Consider the following 20,105-nt stretch of genomic DNA (forward strand, 5'->3'; position numbering starts at 1 on the left):
ACACTTTCTGCTCCAGCTGTAAGGAACTCTGTAGGCTGGGGTGACTAATCAAGTCCCTCCAGATGAAGTCATCTGGGACCATTGGCCTTGCTGCCTGGGGCTTATGGGAGCTGGAGGCCAACAATATTTGGGCAGCCATAGGGTAGTCAGGCCTGCTATAGGCCCTATTGTCAGCAGTGAAACTGGGCAGTGCATTTTGGCTCATGTATTTGTGCCTATACATACAGGAATAAATTGGCATCATATAGGCTCTAATTAAGCACAAAAATAAGCAATTAAGCACAAAAAGAACAAACAGCAACATGGAAGGGGCAGTAATAGCAGCAACCACTATTTTAACTTCTGGAAGAGGCTTGAACTGGGGGAACAGGAAAATTCCCATCTCGGGTTTTGGAGTGGCTATAAGCAGTAGGAATGTTGTGAAATTTGACTAGAACGTGGGAGGATTACATCAGGGGTGAGGACCCTTATGAGCTTGAGGCCTACATTCCCTTATGGCAGCTTTCTGATAGCTACATGCCAGCTATAGGCAGAGTGAGGCCGAAGTGAGCAGTGCAATGAATATTCATTTCCCCTTTGTAAAGTAGTCTAGCTTGTACACACTCAGGTTTCATGAATACTGAACTACTTATGCACTAATGGAAAGGAGTCCATTCTGCACAACATCTAAGAATTAGTTTAATTAGACACTAATGACAACTTTATCTAAATTGTTAGAGCAATTTTAAATAATCCTCTCTAGTGCAATTTGGTGTAGAGATTTACAGTGTTCTACAATCCTTAGCAATCACTAGTATCCTGGGCAGCTCCCCAATAGCTAAGAATCTAAAACCAAGTTAAAATCCCCAGATGGCTTATGTTTTGCACATTAGAAGATCTTGTTCTAATTTTAATTTCCCTTTGCTTTGCTTTCTTCCTCACCTGTTTGTTCATTCTAATCCTGGCTTTGACGCAAAAGTAGGATTACCACAAAGCAAAACGCATGTGCTCAAGAAGTGCATAGTTCAGGCTGGGAATTTGAGCTGTGGAGTACCAATACTCTATCAGTTATAGTAGTGCCTTGTGATGTTACAGGAACACATTTTGAAATATAGGGTGAGTTCTAATCACATCTGATTACTCAGCATTCCACTGTTGTTTTGGGATGCTTTCTGAAAGGAAAATTGGGGGGGAGTGCTTTCTACAAAATGAAACAGAACATCAGACACATTACTCATCTATAAAGAAAGAGAATTTAGACTGTTCATCACCCATCTCATTCTTTAAGAAATCAGTGCTGTTACGTGAGATGCAGCAAAATGGACTCCCATTTGATGTTTAAATCCACTGGAGAGACGGCTCATACACTATTTTCAGGTAAGTATAGCAGTTTGCCTGGCCCATGCCCCTCATCTCCATCTAGTGCAACTTCTCATGCAAGGTAAATATTCTAGAAATAGGTATCCATGTGAATGGGCTTCCATGTGCACCTGCCCTTTCTTATGAGATGGCATTACACAAGTTTTGTTCCCATTTATGAAACCCATTTGGTGAAAGGGTATATGAACATGAAGCTGGATGGCTTTCCGCCCACTGCATGCATGCTCTTGGTTTCTTTCTCCCACCTGATTTCCCTGGAGAGACCAACTGGGATATGTTCAGCCAATACATTTTTCAATAGCTTCTAGACTAGCTTAGTTGCTCTGATTTGGGTTCGGACTTAAAAGTAACTGAACTTGTGTCCCATAGATTTTAGTGGAACCTGAGTGATGGTTAACTTGTCCCTTTGATTTCATTGGGAACTTAAGTGCAACAAGTCTGAATCCAACCCTCTGTACTGAATGAAACCCAGACTACATCAGCAAATCCTGTCAGACTGGACATTTGCACAAATGTTCACTTCCTGCATACACACAACTATCCACATAGAACATTTACAGTTGCAAAAAAACTGCAATCCTGACACAATAGTCACCCACCTTCACATAGATTAGCATTTTCAATTACGTCCTTAAGAAACTAGGAATACTCCTGAGTTGTTGTTTTTCCCTATTTACCCAAAACTGTCTATTGAAATGAAAGAACACAAAGAAAATTTGTCAGAACAACTCTGGGCTTTCCCCCATAAAAAAGCTCAACAACTCTGGTCAGTCCTCCCCCCACAAAGCTCCACAACTGTGGGCCCTCCATTCTAAAAAAGAAAAAAGACAGTGGGTAGATCACTGCCAGTTTTATACTGGGAGTAGATCGCAGTCTCTATAGTTGGATGTGCCTGCTTTAGGGCAACTCTCACACTTAAAATTAAGGGGCCTTACATACTTTGTGATCGGTTGGAATATATAAATTTAATACCACCATTACAGGCCACCTTTTAATAAGCAACTCTTCCTAATCTAGTTTACATAAAACATTGGTCATCCGTTTGACAAGTAGCTATCCATTTGACATCATTTCTAGAATATGCATCCTTTGGTGCCTTGATGTGGTTTTGCCTTTGGCTTACTGAGCCAAGGAACAGGCCTCAGAACAATGCAGAAGGGTGCAGCCTTATGTCATGGTCAGGCCTACAGTTCATCTTGTCCCTGTCAGTGAACTGTGCCATCTGTTTCACAGGCTGAACATCTATGACCTAAATCATCCAATACCCAAAGGGTCAAGAGCTTCTGACTTTACTAGGAGCAACTCAACTCAAGAATCTGCAGATAGTTGGGAGGTGATTTTAGTTGGGATCCTGACTGGGTGGGGGGGAGAATTAAACACTCTCCACAGCCCCAGCAGTAGCTGTTTACATAACAAAAAGTTCATGTAATCATCACATTTTATTTGTCCATTAGCATGTGCACTAATCAAGCAATCTTTTTAGCCTAGTAATACTGCAAAGAAAGTACTGGGGTAAGAAGGAATAATTTTTACCACATTTAGTCTCTTTTGTGCTTCAAACCACGAAGATTGGAATTTATTTTACCCATTGGTTTTACTTTATGCAATTGCATGAACTTAAGAAAAATGGATGCAGCTGCACAGGAGGGAAATGCTAAATTACAGTTCTTACCAGGAATATAAAAACTTTGGGGAAAGGGAACAGAAAAATCAAGGCTCAAAAGTTTACTCACAGTTAAGCCATCTTAGAACCACCCAATTGGGTTGACCACAAAGGATAAAATTCTAATACAAGAGCAGTGGTAACAACTGATGAGGTAAAATTCTGTTGAAAATTGTAACCCCCAATTCCTAGTGGATCTGGCAACTGCATTGAGTAGAACACATCAACCAGCAAATGGGCTCAATGATCAGATCCCTGCGCTGTGCCACACCAAACTTACTATTCTGTATTCTGTAAATAAAGTAGTCTTATTTCAATAGAAACTCTAGTCTCATGTCTCTTATTTTCAGACTGATTTCCTCCTGCACCACTGCTAGTGGGTTCACAAATTATTATAAAATTCTGATCCAGTAGTAACATACTGGAGGTTGTATTTGCTTTATATATGGAGGCTTTGACAACAGAAATACAAAGGATGTTATATATATTTAATAGTATTAATAGGCATAGTTTAAATAAGGTATGGTGTTTGTGGTGATACTTTAATTGCATTTAAAAAGTGGTAAATACTGAATATCAGAATCTCTCTTGGCTACAATTTCAAAAACCACACCACAACCATGAAGCATAATTTCAATACACATGTGAGTATTCACAGTGTACATAATCTCAGAAACCAAGACCCCTGTTGGTTTATTTAAAAAACAAACACACCAGACTCCTTATTTTAGGAATGTGAATTCTAGATAGGCAATTTATTTATTAAACTATACAAAACAAGCATTTTGTTACCAAAACGGAAAATATTCACAAACTACAGTACAAAAGAGAAAGTGGCACACTTAATTTAATCTTTCTCATATTGTTAAGGAACAATGTATCAACTGGTGTTAAGTCTTCCCTGTAATAAGCAAGTTATTAAAAATATACATAGAGCCAATTGTTTTTAAAAGTGGAACTATGCAAAAGGATGCAGTAAAGATTCAGAGAAAGTCATCTAGCCCATTTAAAAACCAAAACATGAAAAATATGTGCCCATCACTGAAAGATACATTCATAAATGTTATGTATCTGATCAAAGGCTGGCTCCCTTAATAAGATTGCTAAAATTTTTCAGTACTTGTTCTTCCCAAGTTGTGGTCTTCATTAATGTTAATTTCTTTTAAAGAAAACAACTATTTGCCACCACAGCAAAGTCTAACAAAGGCAACCCAACTATGTTATAATTGTCTCACTATGGGACAAGTGTTAGTTCAACTGACTTTGATCAGAATTCAAACTCAGCAATGAGTCAATAAATGAACCAAGTACAGTTTGTGTGTGTGTAATGAAATGTTTCTATTTTGTAATTTAAATAGTAGATAACATTCATCCAGTCACAGAAGCAACCTCCCTAAAACATTATTTAGCAAACCTTTTTGAAGCCTAGTTTTCAGTTGCCCCAACCACAAGAATGTTTCAGTACTGATAAAATGTAATTATCTAACAAAGCAAAAGTAACTTTTATATTCCAGAGCTGGTTTGAAACATGAAAGTGAGCAACACAGTGTTATTTCAGAATGGAAACTTCTACTCACTAAATAAAATTCTGTTATACAAGTCTAAAGGTCCCAGGCATTATAAACCTCATGGCTTTGTGATAATTTTTTCAGGTCCAAGATCATAGTAGGCATTTTGAGCAAGCTGGGACAAAGTTCAAGAGAATATCCCCATCATACTTTACAGATTGTGCAATTTAAATACTTGTATCATAAGGCCAGAGTGGGGGGGGGGGAGTCAGTTTTATGAGAATTATTTAAAATATTCCAAATCAGTATTCCATATAGGTAGGATTATACAAATCACCCTTTCATGGCTTATAAAAGTGCAAGTTGCCTTTGAAAGCTAACAATATTTATGAGTAATTGTTTTTGATCAAAATGCCTGCCTGTCTTTGATTTTGTCCATACTTATGTATGCCTGAAAGTTCTGTAGCTGTCCACTCCAGATGTACTTTGGATCATATATAAATATAACTGCACATCTACAGAAAATCTCTTCTTGTATCAGGATGTATGCATGGAGGAAATATGAAAACTGTCATATATCCTATTTCAAAGTTACTTTGAGCAACAAGCCTGATTGCTAACTGAAGTATGTAGATATATATTATTTTAACCTTTCTGGCAGTTTATGGGTGTTATTCTAGAACAAGTTTACTTAAATGTGCAAAAAACCCCAAAACATTTTCATTAAAACAAAAGTATCAACTACTGTTCCAAAACTACATCACTGTAAACATTTTTTTAAAACATAATATTGTATCATGGCATTTTAAATAGTCATAGGAAGAAGTTTAGTTGACTTTAATTTACAATGGCTATATATTCCTGTATAAAAGTTATTGTCTTCTGCCTATACTAGATAAAATATTAAAAGCCAGTAAAATATGGTGATAACTGTAGATGCTGCGCTTGTAAAAGGTCAAGTATAATACTGTTATAATAAGTAAATCAGTGATTAAACAAAATATAGGCCCACGAGTTTTTAAATTTCATTCTGTTGAGGGGGGGAAAATATTTTTTTGAAACTGTCTAGTTCAGTTAGATAAAAGCTGCTGATTTTGGTTAGAGAATTTAGATTTCTAGAAATTAAGAGAAGACAATCCCTTTGAATTGATGGTACAATTTCTGACGATACCCATTGAAATCAATGGAACTTAAGTTTGATCTAACTAATATTCTTACTTTATATCCAGCCCTTATGTTCACAAGGTTTTCAGCTGCTTGTGACTTAAAGCATAAAGCTAATGAAGCACAAGAGAACCAAATTATATACTGTTATGCAGTTCTGAGTTGAAATGTACTTCAGCTGAAATTTAATACTAACTAGAGAGGATGGGAGGACACATAGATACAGCTATTGTTACACTTGGAGATTACACCTTGGGGCCAGATTCCATAAACAAACACAAGGCACTCCAGCTTACACTGTAGTGTGCCACTGATTCCTCCCTTCTCCCCACTCTCACATCCAACCAACAATCTCCAAAAAGTTCATCTGAATCTAGTTTTTTGGGGAGTGAAGAAGTGGGAGGCTTCACAATATACCCCCATGAACAGAAACACCTTTCACAGAAGCCCATGGAAATGGCCTTGAAGTCTGTAACAAGATCATTTTTAAAAAATCATTGTACCAATATCAGGTTTGTTGTTTTATACTTTCAGGTAAACAAAAACAAATATTAATTTGCCCTTCCAAAATATTTAATGGGTACATCTGTTCCAACACAACCCACTACCCATATAAATAAGGCTCACCATTTTAATGAGATGCAACTCATAAGACGGGCTTAATGCAATAAATGAGTGATGATATAAACAGCTAATCTACTTCCATACTTTAGTTTAATTGAAATATTAAAGCTTCTGAAACCTTCAAGATGCATGATTTTGTTCAAACCTAACAACTCAGTAGAAACTGGAAACCAATGTACAGGCTGTGAATAGGGAAGGTAAGTTTGTCGCTTTATGAATTCACCTGTCATGTAAAAAAGCTGCCCTGTGTTGATGTTTGAAATGCACATGAAATGGGAAGAATTAGGGTCAAACCTTCCTGCTTCATGCTTGCTTGTGCACTGAATTCAAGCTTACGTAGAGATGTACATGCACAATATACTGATCTGTGTACCACCACAATCAAGGTGTACAGATAGGACAATACAAGAATTGAGCTCCATGTATTTAAGTCCGCATACACATGTGGCATTCAACAGGTGAATAGCAGCTGAATCAAACACACCAGGGGGCAGCTCAGCACAAATCTTGGATCTTTGCATGTGTTTTAAATACAAGAATAGGGCTAGTGTGCCTAAAAAGATACAAAGCTTCATTTCTGCTTCTACGGATCAGATATACACACTATATTTTGAAAAATGTTCATTGCAGGTGACTTCAGAAACCAGAAAACATAGATTTAAATGTTTCAAACTTAACACAATGACCTCTATCCAGAATTCTGATTTATTTCCAAATATGTTTTTTTCATTACAAGCTACTGCATTGGGTGGACTCCTAAAATTGCTTTGATGAATATAAAAAAGCATCATCCTCTTGTAGTAAAATGGCACATATATTCTGGATTGCAACCCATTGTTCACCAAAAACATGTAACTGAAGCTTGCACAAGCAGCACAACCCATACTTTAAAAATTTCCCTGGTACAGGTTCATCATGTATTAGATTTTCAGTACAAACCTTATTGTAGTACCATTACAAATGTCAATCCTCAAATTAAGAATCTCAAAGACTGTGACATCATTATTATAAAATACTTAGAATTGTCTACCCTCTTCTTTTTAAACACTGCAATCCTTAAAACTTGCAATTTAGACATTATTTTCAACTAAGAAAATCTTTAAAGATATCTCAAAAGATATTTTTTTAAGGGTATCAGGGCTATTGTACTAGCAACTGAATCTCTTTTATACTGACAAATTAGTCAGGTGCTCCTTAGTCTGCTGACAAAGTTATGCTGATGGTAGGTGGTCGTTGCTGATTTGGCTGTTTGCTTGAAATAGGAAGTTCTATTCTGTCGGCTCCAAAAATCAGATTCTCCTCTTGCAGACTACAGACTGAAAATCTGTTTGCTTCTGTGCCACTGTGGTGATTATTTGGGACTACACCACCACTGACCTGCTCAAAGGATTTGCTAAAAAGAGTAGTGCTAGTTCTAGCCAAACTATGACTGCCTGGCTTAGGCAGAGATTGGCTGCTAGTCAGGGTCAGTCTCTTTAAAGACAGAAGCTCTAAATTCTCACTCATTGCTCGCTGGTTTTGTTTACGAGACAGATGATCTTTGTAGGCTTCACCAACAGTTTCTTTTTCTTTTCCTCCAACCTTGCTTCCTCCAGACCTCCGCTGACTCTTGCCTAGCTGAGTCTTGTTACTGGTGTTGCTGCTGAAAGCAGAATGATTTGTGGTAGAAGGAGCCCTAGAGTAAAAACCCTCATCAACTTCAGACACCTCTATCAGTTCTTCTTCTGGAATGCCTAGTTCATTACCTGCGTAGAAAAAGATGACAATTAACATATGAATTTACTCAACCATGTTTTGCAAGTGATTGCATCCAGTACTGTTAAGATTTTGGCATTTCTTAGCAGAAAGCAAAAGATTAAGGAGAAGATAGAAAACTTACCAATTATCTCAAATTGACAAAAAGTGTACAGTAGAATTTATATCAGAATAGTAAAGTAAATTTATTAGAAGCATGCTTATAATCTCATTTTGTAGCAATTTTAAAAAGCACTCATTATTCATGCAAAATATTAGAAATATGTTAGATATATTACAGAAAGGTAGAAATGTATTTATTCCAAATATGTGCAAAGGCATCTACATACTATCTGCATAGCGAATTAATCATGGCGCTAGATAATCAGGGCACCATAAAAGCCAATACGGCATCACCTGCAGGTTCTCAAATTTTAGCAAACCCAACAGTGCTTATATTTCAAGGACTGAAAGGTCACATTCTGCAGTACAAAGTTGTTTAATGAGAAGTCTAGAAACCTTACACACTGGAGTATTAGCTCTCATGGCTGCAAAGATTTAAAATGATAAAAATAAAAAATAGGATGAACTGACATGGTTTATGTACATTTCGAAGAAATTTTTCCTTAAGTGACTTTGTATAGCTAAAAGATTAGTACTGATCTAAAAATAACTCAATTGCTCGCCAATTTGAAGTCTCTCAGTGTGGTTTCCCAAGCTAAAACTTAAGAACTACCAGCATGCTAACAATGTATTCAGCACAAAGATCCGTTCTATGTGCAAAGCATGCAATTGTGTTTTATTCAAGGTAACATGCAAATATATTTATTGTATACTGTAATCTTCCAAACATGCAGCAGTGACCCTTTCAATCGATACCTTCTGAGTGTAGCTACAAAGTGCTCTGCTAAAACTGCATTCTGCCAGGTGAGCTTATTCCATCCTCCATAATTTTTCTTACAGATTTTTGCCTCCTGATCTCTGGCATGCCTTTGCTGTCAACTCTAGGATCTGTAGGTGCTTCCTGCACACCCTGTATATGCTGAGCATCATTCTCTGTTGGTGCTCTGCTTTTTTCCCCATTCCCGGTTCTCTCTCCAGTCACATTTGTAACACTAATCTCGGGTATGACAAAGTTGCCCGATTCAGTAGTGTCATTAGCATTATCTGGTTGTTCTAGAATTAAAAAATGGATAAGACAAAACAAAAAAAAAAATGGCTGAAACAAAAACATGGAGACAAAAGAAAAAAAAGACGAAAAAGACAAATCTGACAAAACTAGAAGGCTGAATGTTATGAAGTCAGATGTTTTGCTTACTGTCCTATTATTTAGCAATATTAGTAGGAAGGGCATACATTATTTCTGAGAGTAAAGTGATTCTGCTGCTACTAGACCATTTAAAAATGAAACTCTAGACATTTCAATTATAGCCCATGCTTACCTGTCAGCTGCTGCTACAATAGTAAATACGTGAATAAATACATTCACACTAAAGTTATCATGTAAAAGTAAACTATAATAAATCCAGAAACAGCATAATAAAGTAATTTCCTTGTAGGTTTCACCGTAATATATTGGAAATTATCTGACTGACAAAGTTGTATTGTAATCAACATTATTTCTGTATTAATTTTACATTACATAAAATTGACATTTATCCTACATATGGAGATTCACTATGCTAAATGTTTTTACAGAAAATATTTTGAACCTTTCTGAAGCCAGGCAAATGTGACATCTCCCCTTTGTCTCCCTCTGGGCTTCAACATATGGCCCATCCCGTTGTGGACTGATCCCTATTTGAGCCCTGTTTCTTTGGGTAGGTACATGAGCATTCAGACTGTATAAAAGATCATAAAAAGGCTGTGAATCTTCCCCAGTGTTAGTAAAATAATTTCTAACATTTGTATCACACCTTTATTATGAAACACTCATGGCAGCTTAACGAAACGATAAATAATGTTACAAAGAAAACTATAAAACATCAGTAAAAATGAATGCTAGAAATTGCCAATAAGTGATATTTCAGCCAAATATTACAAGTCCTTTGTGTTGTGGATCTTCACGCTGCCAACCTTGATTTGTTATAGGAAGAATATGGTATTAAACTGAGGAAGAAACAGTTAGATGCACTGCTGTCATGATTGCCTTAATCTATGAAGGCTTCCTTATGCACATTTAACACTTGATCTGCACAACTTCTATCACACATTTTGGAAGTTTTCTGTTGCCATTTACATCACTTCTAAGGGGAAAGCAGTAACAAATACCAGCACCATAGTACACTTGTAGTGCAACTGAAATGTTGAACTTTACTATATTAGCATGCAAAACTTACTGGCCCTTTGTGTTGCTGAGCAACTTAAAATAACTAAGAGGTTCTGCTGGTTGTTGGACAGACAAAAGCTAAAGAGTTTTTTAAAAGTGTTGAATGACTATTAGGGGCCAACGTGACTAATAGAATCAGCTTCATTAAAAGAAAAAAAAATGAGGGCAATAGATCCAACCAAATTGGGAACAAAACAGGGCCTGAATATCTAAAGGTCATAAGGAGGTCATGAGCTTTGTAACAAAATGGAATGCTCAGTCTAACTGGAAAATGAACAGACTACAGAAATACATAGACACTGTCCAATCAGGTTTTGAAAGTTCAATCAGTGGAAGGGAGATGGGCAGCACTGGAAAGAGCTGCATCATCAACTGCATTTTTACAAGTTAAGCACCCTGAAAACCATATAGAAAAACAGGCTTAACACATCTTTGCAACATTAGTCACAGTATTCAGTAATTCATAGGGTTTTTTTTACTTTAATAACACATTTAAAAAGCTGAACTGGCACACTAAAGAAAAGAAACACAGAATTACATTTTGTCCTTCTACAGCATTTTGACTCTGCTTAACTGGAATCTTAACCTCAGAGATTCAGATAGCTGGCTATCACCCTATGGTACTAAGTCATACTCAGAGTAGACCCAGTGAAGTCCATTATTTCAATGAGTCTACTCTCCAAATCACCCATAATGTATTTACAGTCTCAGAATATATTTTTCCTTTTCTAAAATCAAGCAGTTAGAACAATAAATATAAAAGAAAGACACTGTATTTTTATGTTAGAGTTGTACAGATGATTTCTGGCTTAGAGAATACTATTACAAGTCAGCAAGTGTTTTTAGGAAGACAGAGGATTGAAAATATTGGAAGAGCTGGGAGCCAAGTAGTTTTGAGGTCAATTGATTAAAAATAAAAATTATAATCATTCCATTTTATAGCAAATGCAGAGAATCAAGTGCCTATCAGTTTCAAAGCAAAACAGGGCAATCAAAAATAATTGTATGGTTTCTATATACTAGGAGAATCCTATATTAAAATAAATGAAAAATTGTAAAACTCCAAGAGTAACCCAGATGCACACCACTGGAGATTCAGAACTCCCCAAAATGTTGAGGACAATTGAGCTTACATGGGGAGAAAGGGGGTATAAAAGGAACCAGATGTCTGGCAGATTGTGTAGAACATGGAAGGTAAGGAACTAGACGCAGTGTTTCCCAACCTTGTGCCTCCAGATGTTTTTGGCCTACAACTCCCATCATCCCTGAACACTGGTCTTGCTAGCTAGGGATGATGGGAGTTGTAGGCCAAAAACATCTGGAGGCACAAGGTTGGGAAACACTGAACTAGAGGACACCATCCTGCTCAAACCCCTAACAGCTCACAATGAAGTGGGATTAGTTTAGGGAAACATGAACTCAAAAGATTTTTAAAAACCCTGCCTCCATGGTACTACATAGGGATGTTTTAGGAAAAACAATACATTTTGCTGCTCATCAGAAATCCTTGCCATGTATCTCTAGAATGCTCAGGTTGCAGGCTGGAAGCCCCTTCTCAACAGAGCAGTGAAAGGTGCGGGAAGGAGGAAAAAGAAGCAAAGAACCACAAAAAGGAGTCCTTTTCCTTTGCCCCACTCCTGCAAGGACTGAACAGGACTACTAGGCTCCTGTTCCAAGCCGCTTGCTGTTCTTTTAGGGCTGGGGAATATACCCCCAATATTTTGTTCCAAGTCTCAGTTCTTCATTCTTATACAGAACTTGAGAGCTCCAAAGCATGCCAATTCAGTAATAAAATTGGCTTGGCTAAAAATTAACCACCTTTTTGGCATCCACATATACACTTTGTGTCATTATACCATCGTTTATGAGAATGACATCCTTTTCTAAGCATTCATGTTCTATGTTGCTCTCACCTATATCCGATTTGATTTATCTCAAGCTACTAAGTATGGACGCGGGTGGCACTGTGGTCTAAACCACAGAGCCTAGGGCTTGCCGATCAGAAGGTCGGCAGTTTGAATCCCCGCGATGGGAAAGCACGTCAAGTGCAAGTAAATAAATAGGTACCGCTCCGGCGGAAAGGTAAATGGCGTTTCCATGTGCTGCTCTGGTTTGCCAGAAATGGCTTAGTCATGGTGGCCACATGACCCAGAAGCTGTCTGCGGACAAACGCTGGCTCCCTCGGCCTATAGAGCGAGATGAGCGTGCAAACTCAGAGTCGTCCGCGACTGGACCTAATGGTGAGGGGTATCTTTACCTTTATTAAGTAATGGAGCATAGCTTCCCAAGCTCAGTGCTCAAGAAATTAAGAACTCACTAGAGCTGTACTTTTCTTATGCAAATTAACTTAATAGGAAATGAGAATAATAATGCTATTGTTGTAAAATATACACACAGAAAGAGAAGAATCCAAGACCAAATCTATCAGATTCTAAAATTGCAACCTGATGAATGACCAACTAAGTTTACCATCTTTTGAGTTAAAAACTATCTGAAGTGTTTCTATAGAAACGCATGGAACTAAATTCCATGCCTCTACTAACACTGAAAATCTTTTCCACTTAGTGGCATGCTTTCCATATAGTTTATGGCATTGATCTGGACCTCTGATAATCTGGGAGTTCCTGTTTTTATGCCCACAGTACATGTTTTGCTAAATCATTTTGCCCCACACCTGTGTGAAGTGGTCAGGTTGCAGCAGTAGGGTTTATGTTCTTCTAGGCAGTTGCAATAGGTTGGTGTAGCAGGCTTAGTGAGACCAAGTAGATGCCACCTACATGCACACTGGTTAATGACACAAAGTAGCAAAGGAGGTAGTTAACTGGAGATGACTGCAATGGAACAGGGAAATGCCTCTTTTCTACTCTGAATCAAAGCTTTGAAGCAAAACACTGTTTTCCTTTGTGGTAAGAAGGTCAATGCCTGGAAACCCCCAATCTTTTCTTCTAGATTATTTTTAAACACAGTTAAGTTATAAAAGTTCTCTTCCAGGAGACAAAAAACTTTCCCCCCATTTTACACAATATCATGACATCACCTTCCTGAATTGAAAGCTCGCAATTTACTAACTCATAGGAGTCTGCAGCAACACTTGCATACCTGGCAAATAATTGTTTTTCTTAACAAAGTAACTGTTCATCTTTATTGGAGTCAGTTGCTTTACTAATACTATCAAGCCTCTTTCCTTACTGTTATCTGCTGCAGCAAACACTTGTCCTAACCATTGACTCGTGAACTTCAGCACCTGTATCATCAAGTATGACTCCTGCAGGAAGGCAATATTAAAGAATGGTTTGGTTTCTAAAAAGTGCAAGGTATTTAACTTTTCTGGACTATCAATATATTTAGTTTCATAAAAAGATACAAAATTGTATTAGTTAGAAGGAAGCAGTGCTATGTGTCCTTGGACCATTATTCTACAAGTTACTGAATTTAGGAATGCTAAGGTTTAAAGAGCATAGACATGCCTTAAACAAATAAATAAGTGAAATTTGGGCAACACTCCAAATCTTTCTTAACAGTTTCTTAACAAGGAGGAGACAAAACAGAAGCAGCAGCTAGCCAAATCAGTAATCAAATGTACTTCTTAGTAGTAGGGTTTTTGCTTTGCTTTTTAAAAAAAGCATTCTGCTGCAGTTCATTTAGAAGACAGCAACATCTCTGTATGATCAGATTCATCACAACAGATACCACTAACCTGTACAAATTGAGCTTTAAACCATAGGACTGAAGTGAAATACTCTACCAATCTCCAAGATAGTCAGAAAACATTACTGGGACTATTAATAGGTTCTCCAGTGACTTTATATCCGTAGATAAAATTGGAAAAAGGTTCCCAGTCCAAAGGTTGTTGAAGTGGTAGGATAAGCTACTATTTGATCTATAATGTATATAAATCCATTATGTGAGTGATAAATCCCAGTAAAACTTGATACTGCGCCTCAATATGTTGTAGATTATAGATGTTGTCTTGTTTTATACAAAGTATGCCTAATTTCTCTCTCTCAATAGAATGTGTTGTTTTCTGCAGGATGAAATAAGCCTCAGATCACCCAACTGGGGAGAAGGGTACATTCAAGATCCATTCTCACGATCAAAAGTTGTGATTAAATAATTTCATAGTGACTATCCCATAAACAAATGAAAGTAGAAGGCCTTGTACATGGGGATGCTACTGCTTTGCAACATATTCTTAACACAAAACCTACATGGACACTTAAGAGCTAAATAACTATAATAAAAATCACTGATTTGATAAACTTCACTGTTTAAAATAATGAAGTTCTAGTTATCTTAATTTACACAGTTTAATTTACTCTTGGGAATTCAATCTATTATTTTGCCGCTTAACGAAATTATATACATAAGCTTTCAACTTGAGATGAAAATTCCAGTTACGATCAAATTCTGGATAGAGGCAGCTGAGGTGCACACCCAAACTAATTTTGCAGTGTACATATTAACATTTTGGAATAATGAATGGTAAACCGAATAAGCATGGAGTTATTTATGCACCAGAGTACTGATAGAGGAAGTCATGATATCTCTTCGTATAAAAGAAATTAAATAACACAATTAATTCATCAGCCAATTTAATGACATTCTGGAAGCCTTGACTTCTAGAATTTAGTTAATAAATTGTAGTTTCATTAACTGGATTTCTTACCATGCCTTTTCCATCTATGGCCCCGAATAGACATGCTGGTCACTGCATTTCTTGATATTCTAGATGCAGTAGGTGTAATTTCAACCTGAATACATTTTGTACCTTCTTTATTAGATTTTATGGCACCCTGAGGCAATGAAGCTTTTATTGCATTAGCAACCTAAGAAATCAACAAAAAAGTGTGATAAATTTTCAACATTAACACCAGATTTTGAATTAAAGCAACAACATTTCATATGTACCAAGGAAAGCATCAATATAGATATGATGAAAGTCTAAACAAAAAACAGTTTGACTTCCATCTGTTCAGTTATGGCTTTAGAAGATTAGTAAACAATTCAGACTGAGAACACTTGCCTTAAAGGCTGTTGCAGAAGTCCATTTATAATCATGTTTCCCCCTCCTGGCTATCTTTTAACTATCCACTGTCATTCCAAATGTACAGAAGTCCTTGTTTCTATTTACTGTGTGCTCTTAAAATTGAGAGACTATTATGCCTTAGGCTTTGGGTTCCCAATATTGTATCCATGGACACTACAGCACCTCATTGGCATCCACCAAGGCCCCTTGTCCCTCTCAATTTGCTAATGTTCTTAATATAGTTTTTGGCTCTTTTTTGGTTGATGTAGGAGATTGCTTTTTGGTCTCTGTATTGTATTTTTGGAGGGGTGTCCAGGTGCTTTTATTGGGAAGGGCTCTGAGTATCACCAGACTGTCTTGTGAAATGAGAATTTTGTGGTGCCAACGACAGTTTTAGATTTCCAAATGTACTCCCAGGCCCAAAGAAATGGAGTTGGACCGTCCTGTTTTAGAGGCAGCTTTGCCCTTGGAAGGCTAGGCAGCCATGGCCAGGAGTGTGTTTGTATAGCTTAGGTCAACTGTACATATTCCTGGAGAATGCATGTCTGCCCTTGATTATGCATGTCCTAGTTTACATCTAGAGCCTCTAATCAATTTCCAGTCCTAATTTAAAAAGCTACTCATAAGTTTTTGAACCCGATATATCCAAGAACCAGGCTATTTAAAGAACAACCTCCTCCTACATAAAGCTACCCATCCACTTGGATCACTGGAGAAGATACTTTGGTATCTCCTGTTGCTATTAGAGGTATGGAGGGTGATAATGAGGAAGATTGCCTTTACCACAGTAGTTCCCAGGTTATGGAGCTCCCTCTCTGAGGATATCCATCTGGTTCCTACTCTGCCTGTGTGTTTAGCAAATACATGGCCAGATTAGTGTCCAATTAGATTTCTTCTCCAATATTTTCTCTTTTTCTGGAAGGTTTTTTATTAGCTCATTGCCTATGATTTGCTTTTTAATTGTTACGGAAGATTGTTTTTAATATTTTAGCTTACATTACTTTGGTAAGTTCGTATGAGCTGGGAAATGAGGATATAAATGTTTTAAATAAAGTGTACAAATGTGTCAGGGAACTGCCATCGGAGAGTCAGGTGGTGGAAGGGCTCAAGGAGGCTAGGAGAGCTTCGGATGCGGAGGAAGGAACCAGTAGGGGGAGAGGGAGAGTTCCTGCAGAAACTCAATCGGAGGAAGGGCTCCAAGATGTTTCCAGTGAGAATAGCGGGGAGGGCTCAGGACCTCCGCTGGGGACGCCCACTCCACGGAGGAAACTGTCACGCAGAGAATCCAGAAGAGGAGTTTCCGTCAAGGAACTCTTATGTTGGAGTAAATTCCGGAAACGCCCACTGACGGATTCTGCTAGCGATTGAGGTAGCCACGCACCCATGGCTCCTCGGACTGGGAAAGTTTAGGAACTGATGGTAAAGCTTGGAGGACTTAAACGCTTATGCACGAGCAGCCCCCTTATCCCATTACAGCAATCCGTCAGTCCCTGACGCTGCTTGTGCGAAGGAGAGGCATCATGAGCAACCTAACCGGAGCCAGAGGAGCTGGAGGGGGACCAACTCTGGAGGAGAGAAACAGAGCTTTGGAGCACCAGCTGGCACTGCTAACGGCGCGGCTCGAGGAAAGGAGGGCGCAGGATGCACAGGGGAAACCCACTCCCATCGGAAGGAAGGTACCTGGGTTGGTACAGAAATTTGGGGGTGATCCAAGGAACTACCAAGCCTTTAAGACAGAGATGCAGTATGCACTAAACCTGCAACACGATGACTTTGCCGATGAGGAATCGAGAGTGGCTTTTGTGATTGGACACCTCGAGGGAGGGGCTAGAGATTGGGTGAGACCCCTGATGGCAAACAATAATAGCGCCTTAAAAGACTTGAGGAAATTCTTTGGTGCGATGGACTTGATGTTTTCCAGCCAGATTGAACAGGGCGTGGTACGCAGACAGTTAATGGCGTGCAAACAGGGAAATCAATCAGTCAGAGAGTATTGGACACAGTTTACCATGCTTATACATAAATTGGGGTGGGATCTGTCTTCGGACCCGATACAAATGCTGTTTGAAGAAGGCCTAGCCCCAGTGGTGAAAGATGAACTTTCCCGCGTGCCCCGTCCGGAGTCCATGGATCAGCTGACCAACGCAGCGCTTGCGATTGGTGCGCGCCAGGAAGCGAGAGCGCTGGAGAAGCGGGAAGGGAGAGGAGAGCGTTGGAATGATTTCCGCATTCCTGAGATGCCGGCGCAACCTTCCCCGCCAGTGGAACCGATGGAGATTGGAGGAGCAAGCACGCGCGGAACTTCAAATGTTAACGAAGGGCGGAAGAAGGAAGGGAAGAACACCAGAAATGTTTCCTTTGCCAACAGCCAGGACATTTTGCCAGGGTCTGCCCGCAAAGGAAGGGATGGCAAGGAATGGTGGGGGCTGTTGGGAGTGAGGAGGAGGGGGTTAAGGAGCAAGTAAAAGCCAATGCCTGGCTGCCAACGACAGGGCACAGCAGTCAGGCCAAGGATCAGTGAACGTGCCCAAGCCTGAACCCCCAAGAGCTGCTCTCGTCGTGGAGGTGCTGCTAGAGCTACCCAACGGACATCCACTCACTATAAAAGCCCTCTTAGACTCAGGCAGCTCCTGCAATTTCATGAGTAAGGAGTTTGCTTCAGAACACCAAATACAAACGCTGCCCTTAATTCCTTCCTTGCAGGTGACAACGATTGACGGGAGGGAACTGCTGGGAGGGGAAGTGAACCAACAGATGGTCCCCATGACAATGAGAGTGGCAAGGCACACGGAAGTCATTGCATTTCATGTAGCCACACTAGCGGGACCTCCCATCATCTTGGGAATGAGCTGGCTGGCACTACATGACCCACTAGTGGGATGGCACCAGCGGACAGTCTCTTTTGGGTCAGCGCATTGCCTAGAGCACTGCAAGGGAAGAGAAATGCAGGGGCTGGCTAGGGCCAGTCTTGCAGGGATGGCGGTGGGGGAAAAGGGAGAAATACCCCGACAATACGCCGATCTGAGTGACGTCTTCAGTGAGAAGGAAGCAGATAGACTGCCCCCGCATAGACCCTTTGACTGTCAAATTAACCTACTCCCAGGAGCCCAGCTACCTCTGGGCAAGCTGTACGCCATGTCAGACAGGGAGATGCAGGAGTTAAGGGAGTTCATAGACAAGAACTTGAAACGAGGTTTCATCAGGGAGTCAAGAGCGGTGGGGGGCAGCCCAGTGTTTTTTGTGGACAAAAAAGACACTAATAAACCCAGGCTGGTCGTGGACTTCCGGGCCGTCAATGCAGTGTCAGAACCGGTGGCCTTTCCCATGCCCAGGATTGACGACATTTTGACCAGGGTGACGAAGGGGAAGATTTTTACCAAGCTGGACCTGAGGGGGGTGTATAACCTGATACGGATGAGGAAGGGGGATGAATGGAAAACTACCATGTTCACCCCCTTGGGGGCCTTTGAGTATCTCGTTATGCCCTTCGGACTACAGGGGGGCTCAGCCTGTTTCCAATCATTCATGAATCACGTGCTGGGACCTTTGCTCTATAAAAACTGTGTAGCCTTCTTAGACGATGTCTTAGTCTACTCAGAGGACGAAGAGCAGCATGTCCGAGAGGTCCTAAGCCGACTGCAAGCAAACCAGCTATGAGTCAAGCTGGAGAAGTGCCAGTTCCATACTAGAGAGGTGGAATTCCTGGGGTACCGTTTGTCAGACAAGGGATTGGCTATGGATCCTAGCAAGGTCCAAGCGGTACTGGAATGGAAGACACCCAGAACCAGGAAGGATGTGCAGAGATTCCTGGGGTTTGGAAACTTCTATCAGAAGTTCATCAAAAACTTTGCCCACTTAACGGCTCCCATCACCGATTGTCTCAGTAGTAAGAAGAAATTTGCATGGACGGAAGAGGTGCAGCGAGCGTTTGAAAAGCTAAAGAAAGCGTTCGCTTCGGAAGAACAGCTCTTGCACGTGGATCTACAGAAACCGATGAGGGTGGAAACAGATGCATCAGATCGAGCGGTAGGGGCAGTTCTGCTCCAGCCGGGGAAGGATGCGTCGGACTGGAGACCATGTGCCTTCTTCTCGCGGAAGTTGAATTTGGATAGGGCCAAGGCAGAATACAAGAAGCAGGCAGATAGGAGCAGAAGGGAAGGAGAGACCATAAGGGTGGGGGACCGGGTGTGGTTGTCAACACAAGGGTTACCGTTCAAGGGGGGTTGCAAAAAATTGCGGCCAAAACGACTGGGACCCTTCGAGGTTATACAGCAGGTCAATACGGTGGCCTTTAAACTCAGGCTGCCAGACAACATGAAATTGCATCCAGTATTCCATAGGTCATTACTATCACCATACAGGGAGGGGCGAGAATTTGGGGAACGCGAAAGTGAGGTTCCTGCGGCACCGCAAGTAGAAGAGAGGGAGCGGAGCAGTCATGTAGCAGAAATTCTCGACTCTCGGTGGAAGGGGAGACAGGTGGAGTACTTAGTGGCATGGGAAGGGGAACCGGAGTCTGAAAATACCTGGTTACCGGCAGAAACGGTCAAGGATGATTTCTTAGTAGGAACGTTTCATCGCCGGTTCCCGAGGAAGCCCCAGCCCTTGGCTAGGTTCTGGGAGGAACACTTCGGCACCACTGATGAGGGAGAGGAGTTTGAGGGGTTCCCAGAATCAGGAAAGGAAGAGGAAGAAGAA

The 20,105-nt window shown here is 40.0% G+C and overlaps 1 protein-coding gene and 1 long non-coding RNA gene across 31 annotated transcripts in view; one reads left to right on the forward strand and one right to left on the reverse strand.

Moving 5' to 3' along the window:
- LOC310828237 overlaps positions 1 to 7,445 on the forward strand; it is a 28,551-nt gene extending 21,106 nt beyond the window's left edge. Inside the window, exon 4 of the long non-coding RNA XR_014556762.1 lies at positions 1,268 to 7,445. This is a non-coding gene — a long non-coding RNA (uncharacterized lncRNA). The remainder of the gene's footprint in view (positions 1 to 1,267) is intronic.
- The window catches only part of HYCC1 (hyccin PI4KA lipid kinase complex subunit 1), a 55,736-nt gene continuing 39,378 nt past the window's right edge, over positions 3,748 to 20,105 (reverse strand). For 9 of the 30 annotated variants that reach the window (XM_083705340.1, XM_083705341.1, XM_083705322.1 and 6 more), the window contains 2 exons: positions 15,048 to 15,207; positions 3,748 to 8,063 (listed from right to left, as the gene is read on the reverse strand). In XM_083705340.1, the coding sequence (XP_083561466.1) occupies positions 7,513 to 8,063; positions 15,048 to 15,207 (711 nt within the window). In that variant the 3' untranslated portion in view covers positions 3,748 to 7,512. Of the gene's footprint in view, positions 8,064 to 8,931; positions 11,584 to 11,724; positions 13,647 to 15,047; positions 15,208 to 20,105 lie in introns of all 30 variants that reach the window. The other 21 variants (XM_083705327.1, XM_083705323.1, XM_083705325.1 and 18 more) reach the window with 10 other exon arrangements.

This window comes from Podarcis gaigeae (assembly GCF_964106915.1).
Source record: "Podarcis gaigeae genome assembly, chromosome: 12".
In the NCBI taxonomy this organism is placed as follows: domain Eukaryota; kingdom Metazoa; phylum Chordata; class Lepidosauria; order Squamata; family Lacertidae; genus Podarcis; species Podarcis gaigeae.